This window comes from Dreissena polymorpha, chromosome 2 (assembly GCF_020536995.1).
Source record: "Dreissena polymorpha isolate Duluth1 chromosome 2, UMN_Dpol_1.0, whole genome shotgun sequence".
Taxonomy (NCBI): domain Eukaryota; kingdom Metazoa; phylum Mollusca; class Bivalvia; order Myida; family Dreissenidae; genus Dreissena; species Dreissena polymorpha.
The window spans coordinates 43,181,907-43,197,408 of record NC_068356.1 but is presented as its reverse complement, the minus strand read 5'-3'; the positions used below and the strand labels follow the sequence as shown (position 1 = coordinate 43,197,408).

Here is a 15,502-nt window from a genome sequence, read left to right as displayed (position 1 = left end):
GCTATAGTAGGGGAACGTGTCTGAACTGTTTCCGTTTTCAACCATTTTGAAAGAGACATTGTTTGATTGAGATATGCTAGTTAATACAATATGTTGTTTTCTTGATAAGTGTCTGGGTAATAATACTTTTTACGTGACGTCGTCAAATTAACAGTTTGCAGATTTATCACCTATATTAATTAGTGCCAATTAACGTTAAAAGAGATATAACGGTTTTCACACGTGTATTTTGGGTACCTTATTACTTAATTGTTACTACTAAGAGACCGATTGCGCTGAGAATTGCACATTTTGTCAAAACAACATTGATGGCAATTAGCAAGCAGGGACCCACATGTGCGCCGCTTTATCGATCTTTTCGACAATTATTGGCATTCGGCAACACTTTTATGCTTCAGTGCACATTAACACCAAGTCTTGCTGTCAACACAGATTAGCAGATTATGCTTCGTTATTACTCTGGTTGTTTTAATAAAAGTTTAATTATTATTACGGTCAGTATTCCCAAAAAAATTGAAATCCACGAAATTACGTGTCAACGAATTTGTTGATTTTTATTAAACCACGAAATTTCATACCGACGAAGTTCTATACGTTTACAGTATTTATCAAGTGTTAATCAGGGCAAATCAGTGATGAAATTTTCGCTAAATGGAATTTTTCGATAAAAAAGTCTCTGCCGGAAAGTGTTGTCCCTGATAAGCCTGTGCTGACGGTACAGGCTAATCTGAGAAAACATTTTTAGCACATGCATTGAGTCCAAATTTCCCAGAGCCAGACTCAAATGTTAAAGCAATGCCCGTTAAATTTAGAAATATATCCAATGACAAAATAGTGGTTTGCTATTTATTGAAAATCTCGTAAGTGTTCAAATAAAAAAGATTTATTCATTATTTACAACAAGATGCAATTATCTTTCAAAAACAACAACAACAACACAATTGGCATTTCATGAAAAAGCTATTCACAATAGATGATAAATTAAACTGGTATTTATGATAAACAATACCATACTAAAGAAGAAAAGACAGTTCTCACTATTCCATTCATAGCAATTCATATTTAATTCAACAACAACTAGAAATGGCGCGGCAGAGGCCGACGCGTATCCCCACGCCGCATGTTTGACCCAGGGGGCACCCCAGCGTTGGTAATGGGGGGCCATGTATAGTTGAGATTGACTGTATTGTCATGAGAGATAGTCAGTATCAATTGGAAGTGAATTGGTGTAGAAATTAAAAAGTGAATGTCTTCGTTGTAACATGACATATCTTTATTGCATAAATCGATTCCTCTTAGAATGGCCTTTAAGAAAAGGTATGGTTATGGGGGCCTCTATGTGCAAAATGCTGCATTTATTTTCGCTTAAAGTTGTTGCTTTTACATTGAATTATAAAGGGAAACTATTTAGTATATTATGACCTCCAAGAAAAACAATAAGCATTATGTAGACGAGAAAGTGTTTTACCCTATCACCGCTTTTTTACGGAGGATTCCAGAGATAGTCGATGTATCACGGTTGATACCGGAGATTTTGATTTTGATGTTTAGAGTGATCTCCCGGCAATAGTAATTTACGCTGCAATTTGCGCTGGAATTAGGTTTTTTAGTACTGGTTCCCATTTTCGCATTATGAACTATTTATAATGGCGGTGTATGCAAAACCGAAGACTAATTCTAAATCAGAGACGCACTAGCAATCGACTTAAGAAGTAATATATGTCTACAAAGATATAAACAGCTTGTTAAATTCAGTAGCAACATAGCCAAATGCACACAGTTAAACAAAGAACGCCGTTAGAATAAGCATTCATACAAATTCCAAAAGTTTAACTGCAGTTGTCAATAACACACACGAAGTAAAGATATATATGAAGTAATTATAAACTTATCAACATGTGACAATGATATGAAGTGTTTGCATCGCAAATGAAACTAGGCAAACTGCAACTACCATGTATAAGAAAGCATATGCTAGTAGTAACAATGAGAATGTCATTTAACATTATGCATGGACTGGCGGCTTTTCCCTTCCATAGTAAGGAGAGTGTTGGCTTTGGGCATTGCACTTTCTGTCTACCTTTGATGTTCAAGGTTGATACCTTATCTAGTTTTTGCAATATCCCGCGAACAAATGTTAATATACCATTTTCAAAGGGAAATAGCTAAACACGTATTCAAAGGAACGCTACGCCTCACGTAAACTGCATTAACAATTAATAAAACAGTTCTATCTATTGAAGTAAGAAGCTTGATTATTTTTTAAAATATTTTCGTGTTAAAATTAAAAACATACACAAGTTAATGACATTAAATTGTGCTGTGTGATGTGGGCTTTTCGCAAATCACTATCTATATATCTATGATATTTCCAGTTGGTACTTTTTATAATTTGCTATACATGCCCTGTATAAAACACCCAATAGCCTGAGGGGCGCACGTAAGTCCAGACAATGTATTTGATTCTAGTAAATCACCTCTTAATAACTGCTAGGGAATATACATAAATTGGAATTGTCGGCAGGTGAACAGCCGTAATCGTGTGTAATTGGGTTTTATAAGCATATGTGACAGGTAATAAATAACCACTTTTTTACAAATATTGTTTTATTTCTAAAAATAATCAATGAGTTGAGCAAGCAGCAAATACTATAAAACACTAGATAACGTTCGTGTGAAACGCCATCTATTAATGGCGTTATATATTTTACAATAAAATAAGAGTTATTCCAACATTTGGTTATGTTTCATGGTTGTAAGATAAGCTTACATGTATGTTGCCGCGGATATTGTTAATCAATACTCAAAATCTAGATTATGTATTGCATTATACACTAAAACAAACAGTTTCATAAATCAATATGACAATGAAATTCCAAAAACTGTTTCAATAGAGAAATTCTTCTACTTACCCACTATATTTATAACATAACACTTAATATAAATATAAAATGATTAAAACATTAATACGTCTAACCTGGATGTGAGCTGAATTCAACAAGTGCTGTTCCAGGCAGTATTCCTCGGACTATTTTCTTCGGCTTAATATGCCATTTTGCTTCCATAAAGAGAGCGGCTAATTCATCGCTAGTTTGTTCAGATATGCCGCTCACCAACACCTTAGACGTATCTATTACGGACTCAATAAATGGTGATGCTTTCAACATCATACGATTGTAGAGGATGCCACCCTCTTTATTTGCTTTCTGCAGGACCTCATTCACATCTGATATGTCGACATTTACAATTATATACGTGTTATAATATTTTTGTAGTTATCTGTGTATATAGTTTGATCTGACAAAACTCATTAAGGAAACTCATGATTAGTCAAGAGACATACAGTGAAGATTGTGTACAGTTTGCCTGGACATAAAATCAGTAGCACGTTCTTTTTTAAAACTTAATAGACAATTCTGATTGGACTATAACGTTTTTTTCTGAATATAGTTGTTTACATTGTGTTAGATTGTGCAAAACAAACATCAATAACACATGTGCAGGCCTTCAACTGGTGTCCGATAGAAAAGTAGGAAAAAAAAGGAGGTTTTCTGAAGAAAAGTAGGAAAAGTAGGAAGATTATCAATAAAAAGAAGGATTAATAGGAAGGATATCCGCATCTTATTTATCTGTGTAAATCAACTCTTACCTTTACAGATGATTATTCTCACCATTCAGAAAGCTAATTTGATGTAGATTTCTTAGTTGCTGTTACATGACAAGCTTCTGTAGTTGAAAGGTGCAGCCATCCGATGCTCACAGTCTAAAATGTTTTTTATTTCATTTTATTAGTAACACAATTACAGAAACATGTTTTTTATAATGTTGTTAGCATTATTGAGATCATCTCACAGCACCCAGCTAACTCAATTATAACACATGCCATACAATAGTTAGGAGTCAAATATTTAGGTTCACATTATCAAAATAACAATATTCTACAAACAAAAATAAGTTGGGTCAACTCCAGAAGCATATTCAGAGCATGTTATATCCTTTATACCATATAATGTTCATGTAAACCTCATTTAAACTATAATTAAGTACAAAATAATATTTTGCATTCTTTAAAATATAATCTTAGGACAAAAGTATTGTTCGAACATTAGTAGCATGCAGTAATTGCATCACCTAAACCAGGATAATGTTACAAGCAAGTGACAGGAAAACAGATAAAGCTGCAGCAAATGGCATGTTTGTTTAAACATCATTTGCTGGTCATAGCTTTTCAATATTGTTTACACACAAGCACATAATTAGTTATAATAATATCGGTTAAAGGGACCTTTTCACAGATTTTGGCCTGTATTGAAGTTTTTCATTAAATGCTTTATATTGATAAACGCAAACATTGGATCTAGAAAGCTCCAGTAATAAAATAAGAAAAAAAAAAATGAAAAAAAGGAGGAAAAAAGCAACCCTCTACTGGGCTCGAACCACTGACCGGTGGAGTAATAGTCTATCGCTTAGACCACTCGGCCATCAGAGCTCATACGATTATTGGTGTATTTTAAACTTTATATAGGCAATCCTCGTAGTATCACAAAATATAACGACAACAACAGACCTCTCCAAATTATTCAATCGTTTCGCGTTGCAACGCTTAATAATTTTCCAGTTTTTAAATCGTCAAAATATGCATATAATAGATATTTGTGAGCATGGTAAATGTTCAATATTACGGTTTCCTCACAAATATCATAACTACAACGACAGTTTGCAAATCTGAAACGAGTTTTTGTTAAATTTTGTCAATTTACTTAAGGTTCATGTAGAGGCTCCATTTTGAAAAATGTGGGACCCTTAGCATTGAACTCAAATTTGACTAAAGGAAGAGTGCCACATTGATAATGTATACATATATGCTTTAATGGATGTTTTTCCTTCAAACTGCTACCAATTTTGTACATCAACGTATCATAACATCCACAAAATCAATCAAAATACAAAGCGATTTTAACACTAAAATATACATTATTTTCAAAAATCTGAATCATGTTTATTCCACGTATTTCGGCGGAAAATTATATAACAAGTGAATAATATCGACATTGACGAGGGCAAGTTACGCTTAAATAGCCAAAAATGTTTGCATATCTAGAAATATCAAAACTCGAACACATGTCATTTCATCACCATGGGGGAAGCCATTTTTTAAATTAATAAAATAGAAAGAAACATTCTAAAATCTCACTCATCGCCTAATTGACATTCCAAACGGTTGACGATGACAAATGCATTGGATTGTAATCTTTCCGTTGATGTTTGCAAACTGCACGATCAGACCTCATAAACACTCAACAGAATAACTATGTAAGAAGCATTTTACCAATGTTTACAATTGTTGTCGAATCACATGTACTTTATTATTGCGCATAAAATAGTACGCTTACAGACTGACAGAAAGATCGATACGTTACTCCGTGTAATTCATCACGGTATACTATTCTATTGATAATATATAATAATACATCGCTTTAACAATCTAAAAGTAGAAATAATTCTTTTAACCGGAGTTTTTATAACGAAAGTGAAAACAACGGAAGTTGGATGGATATTCTGTGAGATGCACTTCGGCTCCAGAAAAACAATACAAATTAACTAAAAAAGACGTGTGGGGGACAATTTTCAGCTGGAAAATATTTGAAATAGGGTAAGTGATGATATCTCTACGTGGTCATTTCTGTTATTTAGTGCGATATCTTGCTGATTAATGTTAATAGTTGTTTTACTAGTTGCCACCCAATTGTCAAAATAAGTATGTGTTATCTCAGGTATGTGTATACACATACCCGGTTTTCTCACCACTGCACTAGGTTTCGACCGATTTGTTTTGCACGTTTTCTACGGATCACAGCGATGGCCACGCTTTCAAATGGGTAGAAGGAATCGAAATATAAAATCAATCGTTTTGCCAATTTCTTTATATTCCTTTACAATTTTATATGTCGTCTGCAATCTATTTCAATTTGAGATGGTTTAAAATTTGCAATTTGGTTGAGAGGTAAATAATAAAATTGTTAAGCCTTTAAAATAGAATTTTGACTCTTATTATCCACCATACCTGGATTTTTAAAAAGTAGTTACGTTTTAGTTATTTTTAGAACTATGTTTAGGATATTTATCCAAAAAAGGCAGTTGAATAAAAACTCATTTGTTGTTTTATGACAATAATTTTCTGTGAATTGTTGCTAACTTGACCTTGTATATGTATATAGCTTTGTATTTATTCAACTTAAGGTAGTGCATATCCTTCCTAACTTTAGATTGAGATTTTGTAAATTAGTGAAAAAAAATATTGGTTTTAAACCAAAATATGAATAAAGCACACAAATATTGAATGTCAAAGTGCGTTTATGTTATCCTATCCGTCTTTAGCTTTAAAATGATATATAGTTTGACCATATTGTACCACATTCAATGAAGAAAAACCAAATCGAAGTTTTAATGAATTTTATCCCCCCCATGAACCTTAAACGTGAAAAGGCCTTTTACAAACTTAAATGGAAAGCATCCTCATAGTCGCCACAATTTTTGTTTGTTTATTGTTACATGTACTTGTTACATTTACAAATGAACCACAACATTTTAAAGGCAAATATAAATGTTCAAGCTTGCACCAATACCTGAGATACATGTATTGAAGATTTATATCTGTTGAATGTCAGGAAAACAAAATACCAGTAGTCCAATTTTTGTATAATTACCTGATAATTCACTTTTTTGCAAAATTTTGAAATTCCTTTATTTATCTCTGCAGGGATTTTTTTACCTGATAATTTTCCCTGTTTTCGAGAATGTGTGGCCAACCTGATCATATTTTATTTTTGATAATAATATTTGATGTTAGAATTGTCTATTTGAAATTAACCAATAAACCTCAGCAGTGCATCATTTGATTAAATATATCATTTATTGTTTCTGGATGCTTTTGGAGTTGTACCCATATAACAACTAGCAGTCCTATATAATCATAACTCCTATACTGACCTTTAAAACTAGTTAACATCAGATGGCTGGAGCTGCTTGCCACACCTTTCCTCAACAGAAACTTGTGAGTTTTACAGCTTTTACACTTTGAAAATACAACTTACAAATAATTGTGTTTTTACTCCAGCAAAAAAGTATGAATAGACAGAGGTTTTAGTGCACAAACAGGACAAAGTAGGAAGGAAATAAAAAAAGTAGGAAAAAGTGGGAAAAGTAGGAAAAAATAGGAACGGTTGAAGGCCTGCATGTGTTACAATCATAACTACTTTACAGCATGCGAAGTTGAAACAGCCTATATTAAAATAGCATATATATGATGCTGTTCAGAAACCGTTAAATAGACAATGCAGTCGTCAATCAAATTATGATTTATTAGTACTAACAACATTGTACGCGGACTTTTAACACAGACTTAAATAAGCAAAGTACATATTGTTGTTTTACATCTAGTTGTTTTGTTTTTTCTAAACGATTACACTTATTTATTAATGTGTGTAAGCAGCTATTATTCTTTCAGTCAATATTCACTTACCATTGTGATGTTCGAATTCAATAGTGACCACATTTTGGTATTGGTTGAGATCAAACGCAACAATATTGCCACCACCTGAGCTGGATATACTCTCGAAAAACGATTTCATTTCTTCGTTTGCCGTACCTACTTGAAAACCAGTAACGGTAACTTTTTTACTGATCATTGATTCTGAACCCGATTCGACAATGTCGACGTCGGAATATTTATCTGAATCAGACGTCATAAGAACGCTCAGAGCAAATGATTGTGTTGGGACATATTCCAACTCTGCATTGGCATTTTCGCCTGTCACTGATTCTTGCATCTGAAAAATAAAAGCTAAACTTTACACTTATAAACTATATGTTGCACACATGGAGTAATACATTTACAATTACATGAATCTAGATGGTAAAACAATAGTCTTCTCTTATATTCAAGTACAATATTAAAGGATTAAATTGTTTAAACGATATATTCATCAACGTATAATATGATGTATGCCCGTAACGCACACCTTCCTGCATCATCATGATGCATCGAAGATATTAACACATTTCGATCTATTTTGTTAAACCTAAACATGCAAGTTTGGCAACAGTTTACTTTGGCTTTGTGCTGAAACAAATACACAAAACATGTGTGTGCAAGAGGTTTCATGTTGTTGTTTTTTTAATTGCGAGAAATAAGTATTTGATTTGCTGACATAGTATAAAATAAAAAACAATTATCTAACAAAAAAACTAGTCTGTGATTTTGTAATGACATATCTACCGCTTATCTTATGGTAATAAGTTGAAGCAGTTATTATAAACAACGTCTTGTTAAACAGCATTTAAATTTTGCCATGCACCATTTAATTACCGGTATATAAACACAAATTCGCGTGATTGGTATCTTTCTTCTTGCAAGGTAATATTCAATCTGATAAGCATTATTTCTGTTACATGGAATAATAAAGCTAGATTTTATTCAATCTATAAAAAACTTTCAGTTGGACATTTTGTTATGATCTCTTAAAGAAACCCTTGTAAACAATTGAACCTTTAGACTGGGGGATGATAAAGTGGTTAAATACAGAGGCATGAGTGTACACTTCAACCCCTAGTCAATAACAAGGAGTGATCTCCTTAACAACTGATGATTTTAGGCCAGCGATTCTAATAATAATGAGAAATGTTCATCTGATTAAAAGTGATCTCTGAATGACACACTTAAATTTACATTACGATAAATTTGACAATTTACTTAAAGAAGTATTTTTGTATGAAAACCCATCAATGGTTAAATAGTGTTTCATAGAAGATACAACGTGTACACTATTATGTATTATACAACTTGAAACAATCCCAATAAGATACTATAACAAGTATTTTTAATTGACTGATATTTTAGTGATACACTGCAGTTTATTATATTACATCAGTTTGCATTGTTATTTATGTCAATGACAGTTAATTGTACTTGTATATTACTAAATACACATTTGTCATCCTTATTTTTCAATTCTGTCAGACATCAATATAAGCAATAATGTCCGGTTTTCCGTATAATATTAACTTGGCTTGCATATGCATTTTGGTCAAAATTATACAATTTGTATGGATTTTAATAGGCTCACGATTCAACTGCAATATACAGTATTATTATTAACTTTAATTAGTTCTCATTCTACTACCACCAGTAGTTTTCTATAGATAGTGAAGTATATCAAAAATATGTTATTCTTTGAAATAGCATGTTGTTAGTCTACACACAATCGTAGCCTTATTTTGCAAAAGATCATGGAGTCATTCAGCAGTAACTCATGGCCTTATTCTGCAAAAAAACGTAGAGTTGTTCAGCATTTAAGCATGGGGTAATCCCGCAATCACAGCCAATATATGTTGCGGTTCGTTTTCCTTCTTAAATAGTGTCATTAGATCGCAAATTCACAATTTTGACGACGATTTCAGAAATGCAGATGTATTTTTTAAATGCTGTTGCAATGTTTAAAAAACGGAATTTTTTAGTTTAAACGCTGTCAAAAACATCCATATATTATTATTTTCCGCACCCGTTACCACAAACATCTATCAAACGTTTTGATTGTACACGCATGAGAAGTCGCCTACGCGAATATCTTGATAAGCATTACGTTCTCTAGCGAGATAAACATGGAATCAGAACAGAGGCAACAATTAGGGGAATGTTTAAATGTGTTTTGCTATGTCTACTTGTTGTTCAAATTGAACAATAATTTTCCTATTGCGATTTTGGAGATATCTTCTCAAACATTACAGTAATATACCTGCTCCAACCATCTGACTGGAATCAGGTTCTCTATACATATCTCGGGTTTGATTAAGGCACGGATTTCTTCATTCTGGTAAGCCCATTCCTTGGTGTGCAAACACTTCATCGCATCTTTTTGATAATCGCAAACAACACAATGTAATTATCGTTTGTTAATAACTACATAGAATAATATTAAAACGGGATATTTATATTGCAGCTCTTCAACCACCATTGTTATGTTGTCACAACTTTATTTAAGACAACCACAATTTACAAGCGAATCGCTTGTTTATTATATAAAATACATAAGTAAACAATTATATTTTCTGTATATTATACTACTTTTTATTTACTGCATGTTCGTGCCTTTATATGTAGAACAGTATGTCATTAAAAGCTATATCAGTGACGTATGTTATGTGAAGTTGTATGCAACTTTGGACAAACAAACCGACCGACACAGCATACAGGTTCAAAAAACAGCACACACGTGAAACAATTCAAAACTATATATTTTTCCAGCCGTATAAAATAACGTTTGAATATAATTAAAAAAATCGAATCTATTTATACTCATACCTTCAGCAGTATTAAATAAAATTATCCATCTAACATCTGTGTCATTCACTGCATAACGCTCTATGTCATGGAATGCGTCACTTAAATTTTGAAGTTTAAGGCACTTTCTAACATCTTCTTCACTAGCGGTTACTGAGAGGTTCTTCAGGATAACGCATTTGCTAAGGAGCAGGTCCATCACTTCAACTAAAGCGTAAGAAATACAAAATATATCACTGAAACGGGTATGGGTTCCAAAAAAGTGTGCTGCGTCAAATAACATATTGATTTTTAGCATGGAAAAAATGAAATTGGATAAAAAACTCTCTGAAATATAAACGAATCGGAAAAACCTGATGTAAATACATTACCACATGACCCGTTGGTTCTTACCGATGGGAGGCAAGTAGCCAAAGTTGTAATACACTAAAGAGATCATAACGCTATCCAACGTTCTTATAATGACATGAATTTTGGCTTACTTCTTCTAGATGTTCATGAACAAGTACGGCAATAATGTACGGTCAACTAAATACCAGACTCTGTCATATAGCATATACACTAACACTATTTTTTATTGATGCACTTTGTAATGCTTTTACAAACGTAATATAGATTACAAACCGACAATTCTAAATTTCATTGAATTAAACATTAAATTAAATTTTTAAATATACATCATCAAAGTAGGCAATGTAGTCTGGGCAGAGAAACACATATTCGTTGGAATCACTGTATTGTTTTGTCTTGTTTTCTTTCAGTGCTTCATTGCACGCATTAACGGTGTGAAGAAAGAAATACATGTCAATACGTTCGACATTTTTTCCCGTGGTTCGTTGTTTTAATTCAAACAAATTAAGATCCCTAAGGCTCTGAAAACTATTCGTAAATCCAATCCACCAAAGTGTCATGTGGTGAAAGTTCCTTTATTTTCAATTCAAAACATAGACTGGGAAAATAATTTAAAGCCTTAGTAATGAAAGCTACTTTACCATGAGAGAATGTCAGAGTGTGTCTTTTCTCCGTGAATTTCACTCCTTATCACAGTCCGGAGTTCTCACGCACATTTGTACCAGTGTTTCAAACACAAATGTGTTAGCTGCTGCTGAAAAGTTATTGCAAATCGTTATTATTGTTTTCAATATATGCGATTGTTTTACCTAAATGAAACTTGAGTGTGATTCCAATATGGCAGAGGAAATACCATACATAATAACATTCGAATGTGGCACAAGGGACTTAATTACCATGTGGGGAAGACAACCATTGTGTCTTTTTTGTCAAGAGGTGGGACATGTCCTTAATATATGCCCACAACAGGTTAATGCCATATTCAATCATAGAAATGATAGTGTTTCAGAGACAGAGGTTGTAAGGGAGGTGGCACACGTGACGATTGTAAAATCATCAGCACAGAAAGATGATTTCCAGGTCGTTGAAAACAAGAAAAATAAAGCAAAAAGTCAGAAGAAGCAGATATCAACACAGGAGGAGACACCAACAGAGAAGGAGGAGGGCAAAATGGAAGCGCAAGATTTAGAGGTGAGTGGAGAAAAGAGAGGTCGCAAGGGTTTGATTACGGGTTCTAAAAGAGTCTGTGATACAGAACATATTGAAGAATTGTCTCCCTTACCAAAAAACAGATATGCTGTGTTAGAAATTGAAGATCTTGAAGAACGTAATTTGGTAATCGATTTAGATTCACAAGACGTGAACATGACCACTGCTGATTTAATTTTAAGAACAAACATAAACAAAATGTCCTTTCAATTAATTGACTACCTTTGTCAAAATCTACCAACGTCTTTATAAACCCCTTTTTTAAATTACCATTTACTGTTAAAAATCAATGAATAACATTACCTAGTGTAAATAGTTCAATTGTATTTATATATATTTATCATTATATTTTATGTATTAAAATATAATGTTTGCTTATATACCGATCACATAAACAATCTGTGTGATCGATATATTAGCATATTTAAAATATCATGTTTTCACATTATTTATTTAGTATATTGTATACTTTTTGTAATAAAATATAGCATATGTATAAAGAAAATCTATGTAAATAGCAGTATGTGTATATGTACAATTAAATACTATTACTGTAAAATCTCATATAGCATAAATGCATTTCTTATTTTATGTTAACGTATAAATTACGTTCATATGCAAGTGTGTGTAAACGCTTTTCACTGTTATACATACTCAATCTATATCCATTATAAAACACCTTTTTAAAACACAATAATCAGAAACAGTACATCTTTAATCCATTTCCAATTTCCTCGTGGTAAATGAGAACGTATTTATCATCTATTTCCAACATTACTTCGGTACGCAGTACACTCATTACATCAACGAGTTTACAAAATCGTTAGCCTAGTCTCTTTTCTACCTGGTTTAAATATTTTTACAATATTATCGGTATTCCTATCCTAACACTTAATCATGGACGCCGCTATCTTTTCTTTTTCCTGACAACCTGAGTTATACACTAGAACATGGAGTTAAAACTAGAAACTATAAATATAAACGGATTTCGATCCAAACAAAAACAAATTTTCATTAAAGATTATATTTCAATTAATAAAATAAACATATTATGCACAAGAAACTCATATAGATAATTACAAAATGTCCAAACAAATAGATAATTTAATATCAAATGAATAATTTTATGTTTGGAATTTTTCTAATAACCTTTCATGCGGATATTGCATAATCGTAACTGATACGAATATTAAATGTTCTAAATTTCAAATTGATTTTGATGGCCGTTTTATTTCTTAAGATATAGAATACTTGAATGATTATTTTAAAATTTGTAACATTAATGCACCAAATAAACCTGGTGACAGAAATGATTTTTTCGATTCAATAAAACAATATTTAGTATCATCAAAAAAATAATTATCTTAGGAGATTTAAATTTAATTTTAAACCCAGATTTAGATAAAATAGGAAGACCATTAATTGATGCAGTAAAAGGTTGTTAAGTTTTTAAAGGGATCTTTTCACGCTTTGGTAAATTGACAAAATTGAAAAAAGTTGTTTCAGATTCGCAAATTTTCGTTTTAGTTATGATATTTGTGAGGAAACAGTAATACTGAACATTTACCATGGTCTAATATAGCCAGTATATGCATCTTTTGACGATTTTAAAACCTAAAAATTATAAAGCGTTGCAACGCGAAACGATTGAATAATTTGGAGAGTTCTGTTTTTGTCGTTAAATTTTGTGAAACTACGAAGATTGCTTATATAAGGTATAAAATACTTCAAGCATATGTACTATGCGGAATAGCTCAGTAGGCTAAAGCGTTTTTACTTCAGGACTCTGGGAGGACTCCAGGGGTCACTGGTTCGAAACCTAGTCCGGGCAATGTTCTTTTCCTTTTTTTAATTTTATTCTTGATTTTTTTACTGGAGCTTTTACGATCCAATGTTTACATTTATCGATATAAAGCATTTAATGAATAAGTTAAAAAATGCCAAAATCTGTGAAAAGGCCCCTTTAAGCAAATAATTAATGCATTTAAAATAACAGATATTTACAGACACATTAATCCTGTAAAAAGTATTACTTCTTGGAATAGAAAATGCTCAAATGAAACAATATCATGTCGTTTAGATAGAATTTATATTCCAAAATCACTCATTGAAAATTGTTAAAGTGTAGATATTATTGCCTGTCCATATTCAGAACATGATTGTGTTAGTTTAATTTCAAATTTTGAAAATATTAATAACACAAATACCATAAACAGAGGAAATTCATATTGGAAGTTAAATTAATCCATTTTTAAAGACATCGATTTTGTTTCTGCTTTTGAATATTATTTTAAAATTGTAAGTAGAACTTAATCTAAAACGTAAGAAGGGTGGGATACTTTGGAAACACTTATTAAAGATTTCTGTATTTACTATTGTAAATCCAAGAATAAAAACTCATTTGCTGAAATTAAAAAGCTAGTTAAACAATATAAATTTATAAACAAGGTATTGATAGTTCTGAAAAACTAGATATTAAAGAACAATTAAATAATCTACAATATAAATTATATAAAGGTGCTTATATCAGAAGCAAATTCATGTAATAAACAACAATGACAATTCTAGTACTGTTTACCACAATAAAGAATTTGAACATGGTAATAACAAAGTTATTCATCATATAATTTACAATGTTATTGAAAAAAATTCAACTCAAGACATTTTAAATTGTTTCAAAACCTTTTATCAAGATTGATATAAGGAAGTGGAAGTTTTTTTAATAATTTACCACACGTGTCAAAGGAAGATAATGATTTGTTGAACAGTCCCTTATCATTAGATGAAATTAAACAGGCTTTTAAAGATATGGATCACACTAAAAGTCCAGGAAGTGATGGCTTAACATCCTTTATTTACATAAAATTCTTTCATTTATTTAGTAATATTTTATTACAATTATATAATACATGTTTTGATAAAGGCCATATGTCTGAATCACAAAAATTATCATATATTCCATTATTATGCAAAGACTCAAATAATAAAACATCTGTAAAAAATATAGAACAATTTCTCTTTTAAATATTGATAGAAAATGTTTATACAAAATATTTGCAAAAAGATTAGGAAAGGTTTTAGACTCAATCATTGGTATTTCCCAAACATGTTCCATTCCAGTTCGCACTATTTCTGATAATGTACATTTAATTAGAAATATTATTGTTTATGTTGAACAAATGAATATAAATGCTTGTTTTATTTGTTTAGATCAGGAGAAGGCGTTTTACAGGGTTTCCTGGTCATACCTATATAATACATTTGTTTAATTTGGCTCTTCAGATACATTCATACCATGGATCAAAATTTTATATAAAGATATCAAACCGTCTGTAATTGTAAATGGTCATATATCTGATCCTTCTTTCTCATTATTTTGTTCAGTTCGTCAGGGCTGCTCATTATCACCTCTTTTATATGTACTCTGTCTTGAACCCTGTGCTAAAGTCATCCAAGAGGATAAAAATATAAATGGTATACATACACCAGGAAATAAATTTCATATTAAAATGTCCTTATATGCAGACGATAATACTTCTATTTTAACATATGACATATCTATGTATCATTTCTTTAATCATGTAACTGATTTTCAAAATGTAT

General features: G+C 31.6%; 1 protein-coding gene across 3 annotated transcripts in view; it reads right to left on the bottom strand.

The window, feature by feature from the left end:
* LOC127866790 (protein mono-ADP-ribosyltransferase PARP14-like) overlaps positions 1-15,502 on the bottom strand; it is a 47,695-nt gene that overhangs the window by 26,526 nt on the left and 5,667 nt on the right. For 2 of the 3 annotated variants that reach the window (XM_052407596.1, XM_052407598.1), the window contains exons 2-6: positions 11,332-11,444; positions 10,361-10,546; positions 9,795-9,910; positions 7,523-7,829; positions 2,978-3,226 (exon numbers count right to left, since the gene is read on the bottom strand). In XM_052407596.1, the coding sequence (XP_052263556.1) occupies positions 2,978-3,226; positions 7,523-7,829; positions 9,795-9,910; positions 10,361-10,538 (850 nt within the window). In that variant the 5' untranslated portion in view covers positions 10,539-10,546; positions 11,332-11,444. The remainder of the gene's footprint in view (positions 1-2,977; positions 3,227-7,522; positions 7,830-9,794; positions 9,911-10,360; positions 10,547-11,331; positions 11,445-15,502) is intronic. The other variant, XM_052407597.1, reaches the window with a different exon arrangement.